This window comes from Hyla sarda, chromosome 5 (genome assembly GCF_029499605.1).
Source record: "Hyla sarda isolate aHylSar1 chromosome 5, aHylSar1.hap1, whole genome shotgun sequence".
NCBI lineage: Eukaryota > Metazoa > Chordata > Amphibia > Anura > Hylidae > Hyla > Hyla sarda.
In genome coordinates this window covers 89,465,755-89,480,893 of record NC_079193.1, presented here as the reverse complement: position 1 = coordinate 89,480,893, position 15,139 = coordinate 89,465,755, and the positions used below count along the sequence as shown (strand labels likewise).

The following is a 15,139-nucleotide window of genomic DNA, read 5'->3' as shown; positions in this document are numbered from 1 at the left end:
ATTCTGAGCAGATTTGATGCGCAGGATTTTCTGCTGCAGATTTCAATGTAAACTGAACACAGCATCAAATCTGTGCAGAATACTGTACGTGTGAATAGACCCTAAAGGTGACAATGGAAATGTACACACCTGAAGCACAATCTTAATTCTCCAAACACAATTTTACTGAATTTTCTTTTTTTTGATCCTGTGGATAGGGGATAAGTGGTCTTTTACTGGACAACCCCTTTAACCCTTTAAGTACTATATGATATATTTTACCATACCCTTACCTTTCTCTTTCTTTGTCCTGATGTCTGTTATGCAGGCTTTTGCAGAGCCCAATGCAACAAGCCACTGTTGTCGCTCTGCTGCCGTCCTGGCTTTCAGATAGAAGTACTGCTCCCCTGGAATTGCTAGATCCATCCTGGTGTTGTCGGTGGCATGTACTGTGAATGTCGAATTAGACAAGGTATTATGTGTCATTTATATGATATATTATAAATCATTGTGAAAAAAGAGAAAAAAAGTCAGTCCAGGGACACCAGTCACATCTCTTAGAGACTTAAACAGCATGGAGGTATTCGGTCGGGGGCAGGGAGTATCATTGCATAACCGATTTTTTTTCTTCAAGAGTCTAGGAAAACTAGATGACTCCCCTGCGGTGCTGTAGTGGCTGCCTTATTTACCTCTAGAGAGGAGCGAAGTTACAGTGATTTGATTAGTCACGAACTTCTCGGCTCAGCAGTTGATGACTTTAGCCTGCATAAATTAGTTCAGCTTTCAGGTGCTCCGGTGGGCTGGAAAAGGTGGATGCAGTCGTAGAAGACAGTCTCCAGCCCACCGGAGCACCTGAAAGCTGAACTCATTTATGAAGGCTAAATTCAGCAACTGCCGAGCCGAGAAGTTTATGACGAATCGAATCACTCTAACTTCACTCATCTCTATTTACCTCACTCTACAAACAAATAACCATTACTGGACAGACTTTTCAGTATGATAGAAGATAACTCTATGGTTTATATGTATGGTGCTTTTGTTAAAGTGACTCTGCCAGTAGGAAACACAGGTGTGAATGTAAGCCTATGATTTATTTTCAATAGTCCTCTTCATCTGTGAAATATAGGACCTTTTGTTAATATGCAAATGAGGTCCAAGTGCCCAGGGTTCCCAGGCACGGCAAGAGCCCAGATCCAAGTCCAGCCAATGTTTTATCACTGGAACCCCCAGCCCCCTTCTCTGTTTGACCGACAGCCACTAGATAAAGAGGACATAAGCTGGAATTAGCTGGGCGATTGCCACACTGGGGACGCCCCCTTGGCACTTGGGGCTCTTTTGCATAACAACATGAAGGCCTATATCTCAGAGCTGGAAAGGTCTATGGACATAAAACATGTATGCCCAGAATCATGATGACCAGTCCTATCTAATCATGGGCTTATTTAGATTATTGCTTTCCTGCTGACAGGTCCGATTTAAAGAGTTGGTAACTTTACAAGACAACCTATTTTTCAGAATAAAGAACTGCTCTATAAGACCAAAATTTACTAGAGCTTTACTTTAGAACAAACGGGGTTTCACATATTAGACAAGAATGAAGAAATTAAACTCTATTTGTCTGTATGTTTCTGAACGTTAACAATAAACCCTTTATAGTGGCTCCTGGGGACGATCGGCCTTCAGACTCCAATTAATCTGCATCTCTAGGGAAAGACATGTTTTTTTCAGTAAAAATAAGGGTATAAAAACAAGTTAAAGCTTAAAAGGGGTATTCTGGCTTTATACATCTTATCCCCTTATCCTTTGGATAGAGGATAAGATGTATAAAGCTGGAATTCCCCTTTAGGGTACATTCACACGTACACAGATTTGATGCACAGGATTTTCTGCTTCAGATTTGAATGTAAACTAAATGACTGAGCACAGCTTCTAATCTGCAGTTGCAAATCTGCACAGAATACTGTATGTGTGAACATACCCTTAAAGCTCTAAAATAAAGTCATGAAAATAACGTCTAAGGCTGCTTTCACACTATAAAAATTCATCCGTTACAAACGTCCGTTAGAAAAGCCCTGGTAAACGTCCGTTAAACAATCCCATTAAAGTCTATGGGATTTTTTGATTATCCTTTATGACCCGTTATAGCCCATCATGAATAACGGCCGTTAGTTGGGACGGAAGAAATAACGGCACATGCACTAATTTTTCTTCCGTCACAAGAAACGGGTAAATTAACGGCCGTTATTTTTAACATTGAAGTCTATGGCTGACGGATGAGCCTTTATGTCATTCGTATGCACACAGTTTATTATATTCGTTATTATTTCTGAGCATGCTCAGAAGAGGTGACATCAGCAGACAGAGTCTGTTCCATAATGGGGGTTGTAGTACAGGGGCTGAGGGATTGATCGCACCAGGTTTCACTTCTGAGACCCGATGCAATCAAAAGTTATTAAGCAGGGGAGCGGGCTGCATGGTCCGCAACCCTGCGATGTATCAGTGCGTTTTAACTTCCATTTTTGAATCCCCCGCGGGGAGCCCTGAATGGCCGATACTGAGGAGCCAATCAGGGCTCTCAGTGAGAGATTGAAAAATGAACTTTGAGAGTAGCAGGGGCCAAAAAGCACTGTGGGGGGCAAGATATATAGCGCTGCAGAGCCTATATATCTAGCCCCCCAGCAGCGCATTAGATATGACCCCCGCCTGCGCATTAAATATATACCCCCGCCGGCGCATTAAATATATACCCCCGCAGCACATGTATATGTGCCCTCGCAGCTCTTCTATATGCCCCTACCGCCGTATGAATGAAAAGTATTTCTATTAGCAGCGCATAGAGCCGGCTCCCGCCACTATGCGCTGCTAATAGAAATACCTTTCATTCATATGGCAGCAGAGGTATATGTATGTAGAAGCACTGGGGGGGCAGATAATGCTATATTTCTGCCCCCCCCCCCCAAGGCATCTATATACATATACCCCTGCCGCCATATGAATGAAAGGTATTTCTATTAGCAGCACATAGTGCCGGGAGCTGGCTCTATGCGCTGCTAATAGAAATACTTTTCATTCATACGGTGGTAGGGGATATGTATATAGAAGAGCTGTGGGGGGCAGACAAATAGCGTTATCTGCCCCCCACAGCGCTTCTATATACATATGCCACTACAGCACTATGTATGAAAAGTAATTCTATCAGCAGCATCGGGCGGCCGATGCTGCTGCTAGAATGCTTTTCACATATAGCGTTGCAGTGGCATATGTATATAGAAGCATACACACGCACTGCGGGGGTATATATTTAATGCACCGGCAAGGGGTATATATTTAATGCGCAGGCGGGGGTCCTATCTAATGCGCTGCTGGGGGGCTAGATATATAGGCTATATATCTGCCCCCTCTGCAGCGCTATATATCTTGCCCCCCACAGAGCTTTTAATATAGATATGGTAATCCCAAAGTTCATTTTTCAATCTCTCGCTGAGAGCCCTGATTGGCTCCTCAGTACCGGCCATTCAGGGCTCCCCGCGGGGGATTCAAAAATGAGAGTTAAAACACACAATACATCGCAGGGTTGTGGAGCATGCCGCCCACTCCCCTGCTTAATAACTTCGGATCGCATCGGGTCTCAGAAGTGAAACCCGGTGCGATCAATCCCTCAGCCCCTGTACTACAACCCCCATCATGGAACAGAGTCTGTTCCATGATGGGGGTAGTATTACAAGCACTAATGTAGCCTCCCCAGCTGTCTGCAGACTCCCGCAGCCAGGGAATTTCTACTCCCATTATGGAAACAAGTCTGTTCCATGATGGGAGCAGTGGTAGTCCCGGCTGTGGGAGTCTGTAGGCAGAGGTGTTTGGCCATACATGAGGGATGTATGTCTTCACGGATGAATATTTATTCAGTCGTTAGCACCCTTTATTTCATCCGTTATTAAACGTCCATTTTTACACAGAAAACGGACATTTAATAACGGATGAATGCTCATAGTGTGAAAGCAGCCTAAGCTTATTGTCCCCTGAAACTAGACCCCATAGATATAGAATGTATCTATATCCTGTTATATGGAGCATCTGGCACCTAACATAACTGGAGAATAATAATATCATTAATGAATGTCATAAAGGGGTTGTCTCATAGAGATAAAGTCTGGTCCTGTGGACATCACAATACATTAGATGAACTGCTTCGGGAGTGTCTCCAGCTCTGACAAACTCAGTCCTGAACTACGTCAATGGCAGCCAAGTAATACCGTATATACTAGAGTATAAACTGAGTTTTTCAGCACAATTTTTCGTGCTGAAAACACCACCTTCGGCTTATACTCGATTGAACTCTCCGCCCTCAGTGGTCTTCAACCTGCGGACCTCCAGATGTTTCAAAACTACAACTCCCAGCAAGCCCGGGCAGCCATCGGCTGTCCGGCATGCTGGGAGTTGTAGTTTTGAAATATCTGGAGGTCAGCAGGTTGAAAACCACTGCGGCCTTCGACATCATCCAGCCCCCCCCTCCTCACCCCCTTTAGTTTTGTACTCACCTCCGCTCGGCAGGACGCTCGAGTGCGCTGGTCCGGGCCATCTGTGCTTCAGGGACCGTCCTGTGGAGGGATAGTCGTTCCGGGCTGTCCATCTTCACTGGGGGGGCCTCTTCTCCGCGCCCGGCTCCGGAATAGTCACGTTGCCTTGACGACGACGGACAGGGATGTTCATGAGCAACGTCCCTGTGCGTAGTCGTCAGGGAAACGTCTCTATTCCGGACCCGAAGCGCGGAGAAGAGGCCCCCCCCGGTGAAGATGGACAGCCCGGAACAACTATCCCTCCCACCGGACGGTCCCTGCAGCACAGATGGCCCGGACCAGCTCACCCTAACGTCCCGCCGAGCGAAGGCGAGTACAAAACTAAAGGGGGTGGGGGGGGGGGGTCTGGATGATGACCATGGCTGCAGTGGTCTTCAACCTGCGGACCTCCAGATGTTTCAAAACTACAACTCCCAGCATGCCCGGACAGCCGATGGATGTCCAGGCATGATGGGAGTTGTAGTTTTGGAACATCTGGAGGTCCGCAGGTTGAAGACCACTGTTAAATCGGACATTGACAAGCGGTGATGATGAAGGGGGGGGGCTGATGACAGGTGGTGATGATGAAGGGGGGGGTGTGGGATGATGACAGGGGGATGATGATGACAGGCGGTGATGATGAAGGGGGGGATGATGACAGGCGGTGATGATGAAGGGGGGGTGATGACAAGGTAATGATGAAGGGGGGGGGATGATGACAGGGTGATGATGATGAGGTTGTTAATGACGGGGGTCTATATGATGACAGGGGGGGGGATGATGTATTTCCCATCCTAGGCTTATAGTTGAGTCAATAACTTTTCCTGGGTTTTTGGGGTGAAATTAGGGGCCTCGGCTTATATTCGGGTCGGCTTATACTCGAGTATATACGGTACGTACTACATTTTCTGAAGCTGACTGACTCTCCCTTCCAGGTCAAAAGAATCAATTTTATAGAACTTTGCCTTTCCAGAAATGTACCTTGAATTTCACAAACCGCCATCTGGATGCTTCCCTTACAGCCCTTCCATGCATCTTCCCTCGAGTCATAATAAGAAAGAACTCCTCCACAAAGAAGAAACCATCTTGGCTGCCACCCTAGAAGAAATCATGAGAAAGACTTGTCATTAATGCTAAAGAAACCAAAGCAGTACAATAAAAGATCAAAAACACACCATAAGTATAAGTGAGGGGGGGGGGGGGGGGGTGATGGCTAAATCTATATAAATGTGATCTTCATGTTAGTCAACCTTGCATCAGTATTGATAAGAAGTTACAAGGTTTTCTGGGCAAAATGTATTGTATGGGTCCTTCCTCAGAATAGGTCATCAATGTTTGCCAGGGCTGTGGTGCCCACAAACAAAGAACAAAGTCGGAAACAGACATCTCAGCACACTGTAAGGATCATGCTGGGTTACTGCGGCTCAGCTCCACTGAAGAGACCCAGCATGGCAGTAAGTGTTATATGCATGTATGTTATATACATATATGCATATATATATGTAATCTTAAACGGACCATCGTTTGTTGAAACCATCGTATGTTGAGGGATCTGTGCAATGTAAAGTATAGGACAGTGGTCTACAACCTGCGGACCTCCAGATGTTACAAAACTACAACACCCAGCATGCCAGGAGTTGTAGTTTTGCAACATCTGGAGGTCCGTAGGTTGAAGACCACTGGTATTGGAAGTTATAATCCCGTGTCCCTGCCACTCCGGACCATCACCGCTGCCCTGGATGTCACCCTACATTGCTGTCGACGCGTCCCCGGCAAGGCCTCTGCTTCCCCGGCATTCTCGCTCTCCGTCGCCGCCATCACGTCGTTACGCACGACGCTCCTATTGGATGATGGGACGGCGTGTGCAGCGACGCGATGACGACGATGGAGAGCGCTGACGATGCAAGGGATCCTGAAGAGGACGCGCCGGAGCCCCGAGGACAGGTAAGTGATCGTCACCGGAGATCACGGGGGTACCGTAAACGGCTATCCGGTGGCAGCTGAAGCAGTCTGTGCTGCCGGATAGCCGTTTATGCGATGGCCCCGACATACAAAAGCATCGTATCTTGATGCTGCCTTCAACATGCGATGGCCTCTGAGAGGCCATCGTATGTTGAAATGATGGTATGTCGGGGCCATCGTAGGGTGGGGGGGGGGGGGGGGGTCACTGTACTGTCTCAGTGAGGCATCATGTTCTCCCCAGGGCTTCTAGTGCAGTATAACTCTGAAATACTTCATAATATGTTTGTTCTTATGAATCCGAGAAGAAACACCGTTGTGAACACAGGGAGCAACAATAAGATCCCATAGTCTTTAGAGGTCATATGTCAGGTCTGCACAACACTGGGGCGTAATAGTGCCTTGTCTTTGGTTTTTGTCAAATTTACCATCATTTACAATAAAACAACAGTTCTTCTACTTGAAAAGGTGGGAACTAAAAGGGTATGTTCACACAAGGAGAACCCTGCCTATGTGCAGTCTGTTAGCGCAAAAGTGCAATCCCTGAGGCCCCCATTTATTTCAAAGGGAACTTCAGAGCAAAACCGTGTGGAAAGAAAGGACTTCTTTTTCCAGCAGTTCCCCTCTGAAGTCAATGTAATTATGTTTTTTTAATTGACACAATTTGTTTTTTGATGTGGAAATTAGTGCAGTTTCTAAAAACCACACAGCTTTTGCATGTGTGAACACACCCTTATGGTTCCCCTATGTGCGACTGCTGTTTTGCCATCCACTCCAGTGCGCTTTTATATATCAGTCCCCGGAGTATGAAGCACTTTGTATGGGGAAGTACTGTGCTGTACACAAGTGATAAACCACAACACAGTCTTCATTTCTGTAATTCTTTATGGCTTTTTGACTCTTTATGAACAGCAAAAAAAAAAAAAAGTATTTTTCAATAAATTTGCCAGGTACTGCATTTTGGGCAAACATTTAATTATGACCACATGGTTTGCCGAGGACGTGCCGAACCTAAAACAGTGGATGGCGCTGATGGAAAAAGTTAAAAAATATGAAAAGTTGGAAGATCTAAAAAAAAAAAAAAAAAAAAAAAAAAAAAAAGAGGAAACTTTTTCAAAAAACATGGGAACGGATGTAAGGAATGTAAGAAGATCTGATTACCTACTTCCTTTAGCAGCAATGGTAACATGACAAAAAGTTTGTATGTATTTTTTTTATTTACATTTTTTTTTATTTATTTTTTCTCTCCTCGGCTCAGGGTGGGTGTGGGAGGGGGGGTTGGATGGGGGGGGGGGATAAGCATATTTTTTGTTATTCTATGAATGGTCTATGAGATTTTTTTGTAAAATGGAATTGAAAAAAAAAAATTATAAAAAAATATATATATACTTTATTTTTATATATCCATGTACTGCCCTGGAACGGTCACTGGCTCTAAAACCAGAATTTGTTGGATGGAGCAAACTTGTGTGGTTCTTATGCCACTGGTTTTTATTTGTTGTTGAAAAACAATAAAGGGAACCAGTAAGCCACGTTGAGCCCCCAAAACTGCTGGCAGCACTATAAAGAGGTCAGGGAATGGAATGAAAATAAACATTGCTTTCTGCTCATCCATTTTAATGTCCTGGGTACCACTATGGTAAGTGCCTAGGAGGCGGGGTTTTCTCACTTAAGTGCCTAGTTCTCTCTGCATTGAGCGCTTCCTTCTCATAACTGAGTGATAGCCAATCTACTGTCCAATCAGAAGACCTCTAGACCTGTCACTTAGTTGAGGGGCTGGGGAAGTGCTTAAAGGGGTACTCCGGTGGAAAACAATTTTTTCCTAATCAACTGGTGCCAGAAAGTTAAACAGATAATGTAAATCTTAATCCTTCCAGTACTTATCAGCTGCTGTATGCTCCACAGGAAGTTGTATAGTTCTTTCCAGTCTGACCACAGTGCTCTCTGCTGACACCTCTGTCCATGTCAGGAACTATCCGGAGAAGGAGAGGTTTGTTATGGGGATCTGTTCCTGCTCTGGAGACAGAGGTGTCAGTAGAGAGCATTGTGGTCGGACTGAAAAGAACTATACAACCTCCTCAGGAGCATACAAAGGCTGATATGTACTGGAAGGATTAAAGGGGTACTCAGGCCCTGAAACATCTTATCCCCTATCCAAACGATAGGGGATAAGATGTCTCACCGCGGGGGTTCTGCCACTGGGGACCCCCACCTGTTTGAGCTGCACGCCGCTGTGCCAGATCACAAACAGCCGGGTGGTGACCACGCGGCCGGAGTATGGTGACGTCACGACTCCGCCCCCGTGTGACATCACCTCTGCCCCTGCTATGCAAGTCTACGGGAGGGGGCGTGACAGCTCAAACAGATGGGTGGCGAACACAAGATTGCGGGGGTCCCGCCGTTGGGCAGGGGATAAGATGTCTCAGGGCCGGAGTACCCCTTTAAGATTTTTAAATAGAAGTAACTTACAAATCTGTTAAACTTTTTGGCACCAGTTGATTTTAAAATTTAATAGGGGGCACTCTGGGCATTTAATGCAAAAAGGGCCACCTTCTAGGCACTTGTTGTAACAGCAACGACAGTGGCAGACATTTTTGAAGGACGATTTTTTTTTGTTCATGTAGGTTACAAGACTGAAACCCAAGGCCCAAATATGATAATTTTATGCTAGGGACCCACTACTTAAAGGTGGCCATGACATGGCTAGTGGTCATGGCTTGCACTTCATGATCATAAGGTACACTAAATGTTACTGAGAGGCCTTAGATCAAGGTGTATGTTGTAGATGAGCGACCATGTCAGTTTTTTCTCAAGTTGAATCCAGATATGATACCGCACTTCTCCTGTCTTTTATATCAGAGTTAAAATTGTTGACAGATTCCCTTTAAAAACAGGTATTTTCTACATCAGATTACTGGGGGGCACCAACATTTTGCATTTCCATTTTTATAGCCAGCAGGAACCACCACATGTGACTTGTTTGTTGTCAGAACTATAGAATTTTCTCCTCCTATTAAATCTGGTTGCTGGAACCCCTAGTCATGAGCGGACAACACCAGGGGAAGCCAATGTTATTCCTGGTCAGCCCAGTCCATCAGAGTGAAAGGGGTTCTTTATGTGGCTCAGCGCACAAGCCAGCTTTTAGGCCTGCATGATTTGAGAAAAATTTGATTCGAAATTTTATGTCCAATTTCCCCAATTTCACGTCTATCCCCCACCCTCATTTCACAACACCCCATTTCATGTCAATCCCCCAATGTCACATCAAACCCCCCCCCCCCCATGTCACATCACCCCCATTAATGTTGTGTCGATGCATGGGGGAATTATAATAAAAACCCTGATGCTTACCTAGGCCTGGTACCCTGTACATCTGCCGCAGACCCCGTTTTCCTGGATGCCCACTGGTGTCTTATGGGACTTACAGGACCTTCCTGCACAGCCAATCACTGGCCTGACACATGTCAGCGCTGCGTTGACTGGCCGAGCAGGAAAGGTCCTGGGACAAGCTGATTATTGCGAGCACAGAAAAAGATATCGGGGCTGCACAGAGGAGAACAGGATCTGTGCAGACCTAGGGGGACCAGGGCAAGGTGAGCATTAGGCTTTTTATGTTTTCCGCCGCGGCCCTATTATTACTTAGGACCATTGCAAAACTACAACTCCCAGCATGCCTGGACAGCCAAAAGCTGGTTGGGAAACAGTGACTTAATATTTGAATTTCGGCAGCAGTCCAGCCCCAAACCCTGCGCGCGTCCAGCCCCGGACCCTGCGCGGGGGCACGCGTCCAGCCCAGAACCCTGCGCGGGGGCACGTGTCCAGCCCCGGAGCCTGCATGGGGGCGCACGTCCAGCCCCGGAGCCTGCATCTGGGCACGCGTCCAGCCCCGGAGCCTGCGCGGGGGCGCGCGTCCAGACCAACGCAGGTAATCACAAATTTGTACCCAGGAGGCTATATGGCTTTATTGCAATGGGATACGGTTATCATAGAAAAGGGCTCCTGATACATCATCACTGTAAAGACGTTACAACACGTTCTACCTGGCATAACAATACATTTTACCCAGTGATACTAGGGATTGTGTGGTGACCCTCCCATTCAAGCAATCTGAAGACTGCAGAAGATATGAAGAAGCTCCGGGGTAGAATTGAGAAGGAAACGTGCGGGGACAAGAAAGAACATGGCTTACACAACCTACGTGTCCTGAGAGGCAGGTTTGAGGAGACTATGACGCATGCAGGGACAGGCTGCAGGCCAAGGCTACACAGCGGCTCAGTAACAAACCATTATGACACCATCTTGTATGTTACCCCATATTTGTTAGCAGATTACTATGCAGGGTGGAGTAACTTTACAACTGAAAATCATTTAGTTACCGCTGTATATTTCCTCATTACACGGAACTAGAGATGGGAAGGCCTGGCAAAAAACATGAAAAGTAGTTTTTTTCTTTTTTTCGAAATATGCTCTTTTATAATCATAAACTGCATTTTATGTTTTCAAAGAACATATTTCGAAAAACAGAAAAAAACTACTTTTCATGTTTTTTGCCAGGTCTTCCCTTCTCTAGTTCAGTGTAATGAGGAAATATACAGTGGTCCCTCAAGTTACAATATTAATTGGTTCCAGGACGACCATTGTATGTTGAAACCATTGTATGTTGAGACCAGAACTCTATGGAAACCTGGTAATTGGTTCTGAAGCCACCAAAATGTCATCCAAAAATAGGAAAAAGTGAGAATTAAAGAAAAATAAGAAGATAACTAATATAGATAAAGCAAATCCTTACATATAAAAGTAAGAAAGATCTGCTGGGAGCTGTAAATCACGGTCTGTGTCAGTGTTTCCCAACCAGGGTGCCTCCAGCTGTTGCAAAACTACAACTTCCAGCATGCCCGGACAGCCGTTGGCTGTCCGGGCATGCTGGGAGTTGTAGTTTTGCAACAGCTGGAGGCACCCTGGTTGGGAAACAATGGTTTATGTAGAGGACAGGAGCTTCTTCAGGGTCCTATACAGTACACACAGTGTCCCAAATGGAGCCAACCATACTTGGTGTCCAAAGGAGCAGCTAATCCTGGCACAGGTAAGGAGTAGTATGGAACTTGTAATTCCTCCCTGTACTGTAGGGGGCGCTACCCGACACCAGTCAGTGCATGTACGGCAGTAATAGAGGTGATTTACCAGTAAAATGCCCATTCTGATTGGTCAGTTCCTCCAGTTGTGACAGGTATCACAAATCTGGGCTGTCTATAGCATTGTATGTTGAGTCTGGTTTCAAGTTACGATGGTCCAGAAAAAAACATTGTATGTTGAAACTATTGTATGTTGAGGCCATTGTAAGTTGAGGGATCACTGTATTTAACTTGTAATCAAGGGGTTATGACAGCAAGAACAGGTTGGTATTTAGAATCATTGATACTGTCAAAAACACAAGAACCCCAACAAAAATTTGACTGACCCCGAAGAGGGATATGTAAGGATTTGTTGATATCGGTTCAAAAATAGATCCCACATACCAGTTATGTTTTCATTACACAGCATATGTAACTTTTAACATGTAGCATAGACACATGAAGAATTTTGATCAGTCAAGGTCTAAGTGTTCTGGTCTCCTGACAATCACTAGAATGAGTGGGCAGAGAAGCGTGTGCCAGGCACTTGTCTGAACACTCAGACATTGACCAATCAAATGGAGTACTGAGGCCAAAATTCATTTATCCCCAATCCACCCCTTTTTATTCAACTGGTGCCAGTAAATTGCTTCTATTAAAAAATCTTTATCCTTTCAGTACTTATTAGCTGCTGAATACTACAGAGGAAATTCTTTTCTTTTTGGAACACAGTGCTCTCTGCTGACATCTCTGTCTATTTTAAGAACTGTCCAGAGTAGGAGAAAATCCACATATGCTGCTCTGGACAGTTCCTAAAATGGACAGAGATGTCAGCAGAGAGCACTGTGCTCAAGATGTCAGCAGAGAGCTCTGTGTTCCAAAAAGAAAAGAATTAATTTCCTCTGTAGTATTCAGCAACCAATAAGTACTGGAAGGATTAAGATTTTTTTAATAGAAGTAATTTACAAATCTGTTTAACTTTCTGGCACCAGTTGATAAAAAAAAATAAAAAATAAAAAGTTTTCCACCGGAGTACCCCTTTAAATGGGTATTCCAGCCTTAAAAAACCATACCTGCCTCAGACCCCTTCAGCAGATTACAGTACCTGTCTTAGAATTCTGCCCTTATATTATTTGCATTTCAATTCTTGGCATTTTCATGCCATTTTTGGTTACATAAATTGTCCCAAAACAGTTTTTAGCAAAATCCTATTTGTGTGAACATGGCCCTTAAAAATATATATTAAAGAGCAGCGTACCCCTTACAATAAATTCAGACTTTTATAGCAGAACCAAAAAGACAAGCAACGCCTTTGCCATTGGTGGTAGAACGTTTACTGACGGGCACAAATGACTGAATATTCATGATAGTAGAGCTGACTTATGGGTTTGTGTCCATGAGAACTGAAGAACTTCTTGTCTTAAGATCTAAGCTATATGAAGAAACAAACTCCTGGGAAAACGGAGGCACCACCCTGCCTGTAATTGTGGTAACAAGCAGAGAGAGATAGAGCCAGTAGGTTATCCAGGGCATCAGTAAGTGTGCACTGCAGTGTATGACCGAGTGACGGGACAAGGACACCTGCCATATTCTCCATAACATAAGCCAACTATGCTGGAAAAACTTCTGTTTGTATAAACACCATGTTTCCTTTTTAAAGTGACATAAATATTTTTTTTAAATCAACTGGTGCCAGAAGGTTAAACAGATTTGTAAATCACTTCTATTAAAAAATCTTAATCCTTCCAGTACTTTTAGGGGCTGTATACTACAGAGGAAATGTTTTTCTTATTGGATTTCTCATATGTGACGACCACAGTGCTCTCTGCTGACCTCTGCTGTCCATTTTAGGAACTATCCAGAGCAGGAGAAAATCCCCATAGCAAACATATGCTGCTCTGGACAGTTCCTAAAATGGACAGCAGAGGTCAGCAGAGAGCACTGTGGTCGTGACATAAAAGAAAAACATTTCCTCTGTAGTATACAGCCCCTAAAAAGTACTGGAAGGATTAAGATTTTTTAATAGAAGTCATTTACAAATTTGTTTAACTTTCTGGCACCAGTTGATTAAAAAAAAAGTTTTCCACGGGAGTACCCCTTTAACCCCTTAAGGACGCAGCCCTTTTTCACCTTAAGGACTGAGCCCTTTTTCGCAATTCTGACCACCGTCGCTTTACGAATTAATAACTCGAAAACGTTTTTACAGAATATTCTGTATCTGAGATTGTTTTTTCGTGACATATTCTACTTTATTTTGGTAGTAAATTTTCGGCGTTACTTGCATCCTTTTTGGTGAAAAAAAATCTAAAAAAATGTCATGAAAATTTTGAAAATTTAGCATTTTTCTAACTTTGAAGCTCTCTACTTGTAAGGAAAATGGATATTCCCAATAAATTTTATGTTCACTTCATGTTGGCCTCATAAAATGGACATATTTTTGCTTTTTGAAAAAAATTTAGAGGGCTTCAAAGTAGAGCATCAATTTTCAAAAATTTCATGAAAATTCCTAAATCTGAATGGATATTACAGAACTACAACTCCCAGCATGCCTGGGCAGTGGTCTCCAAACTGTGACCCTCCAGATGTTGCAAAACTACAACTCCCAGCATGCCCAGGGGATAGGAGGAGATCGCAGCACTGCAACCTCGCTCCTATCCCTCAGGATGATCAGGGCTGTCACTGACAGCACCGATCATCCCTATTTTCTGGGCGATCGGGTCACCAGAGACTGAATTGACATGCGATTTTCTGTGATCGCCGACATGGGGGGTCTCAGGACCCCCCTCGGCGATGTGTCGGGCCGCGTGTTTTGTAAAAAAAAATTGCTCTGTTTTTCTATTCTTGGATAGCCCCTCTAAAGTGGACCTGTGGCATTAAATTTTTTTTTAAAGCCTTAGAGATGTCAAAAGTTTTGATCAGTCGGGGTTTTTGTGCTCAGATCCTCACCAATCACTAGAACAAGCAGGGGCGGAGGGCGGAATTTCTGGGGGGAAAGCATGGGGCTAAGCGTTTCGCTCCCCGTTTTCTGTATCGGCAACCAAGTCAACCCTATAGACTTACATTATAAGTTTGTCTCAGTCAGGGTATGGTCACACTACGGAGTGTGAACGGAATCTCCGCTCGCAGAATTCAGCAATCGGAGATTAAGCCTGGCAGCCGGTAGCGGCGGTAGGACTGCGCGGCACTGCGCCATCACCATTGACGGCTATGCAGTGCTCGCGGACTTCCATGCAAAGAATTAACATGTTCTTTCTTTGCGCGGAACAACTTCAGCGGCGGAATTGTCCGCCGCTAAAATTCCGCAGTGTGAACGGAAGACTCAATTCACACAGATGCTACCGTTAACTGTGCGGACTTTTACTATTCCGCAAGCGGAATTTCGAGGGGATTCCGCAGTGTGAACATACTCTCAAGTGGCACAGAGCCAAGAGAGAACACCTTTCCCAGCTAGTTCCAGCGATCGGTCGGGGTCTGAACACTCTGGCAACCACCGATCAAACTTTTGATATGTCTCTTCAACATTCCCAAAGTATT

The 15,139-nt window shown here is 44.7% G+C and overlaps 1 protein-coding gene across 1 annotated transcript in view; it reads right to left on the bottom strand.

The window, feature by feature from the left end:
* PLEKHA8 (pleckstrin homology domain containing A8) overlaps positions 1–15,139 on the bottom strand; it is a 48,883-nt gene that overhangs the window by 29,659 nt on the left and 4,085 nt on the right. Inside the window, exons 2-3 of the mRNA XM_056519907.1 lie at positions 5,517–5,633; positions 273–428 (exon numbers count right to left, since the gene is read on the bottom strand). Coding sequence (XP_056375882.1) covers positions 273–428; positions 5,517–5,633 — 273 coding nt within the window. The remainder of the gene's footprint in view (positions 1–272; positions 429–5,516; positions 5,634–15,139) is intronic.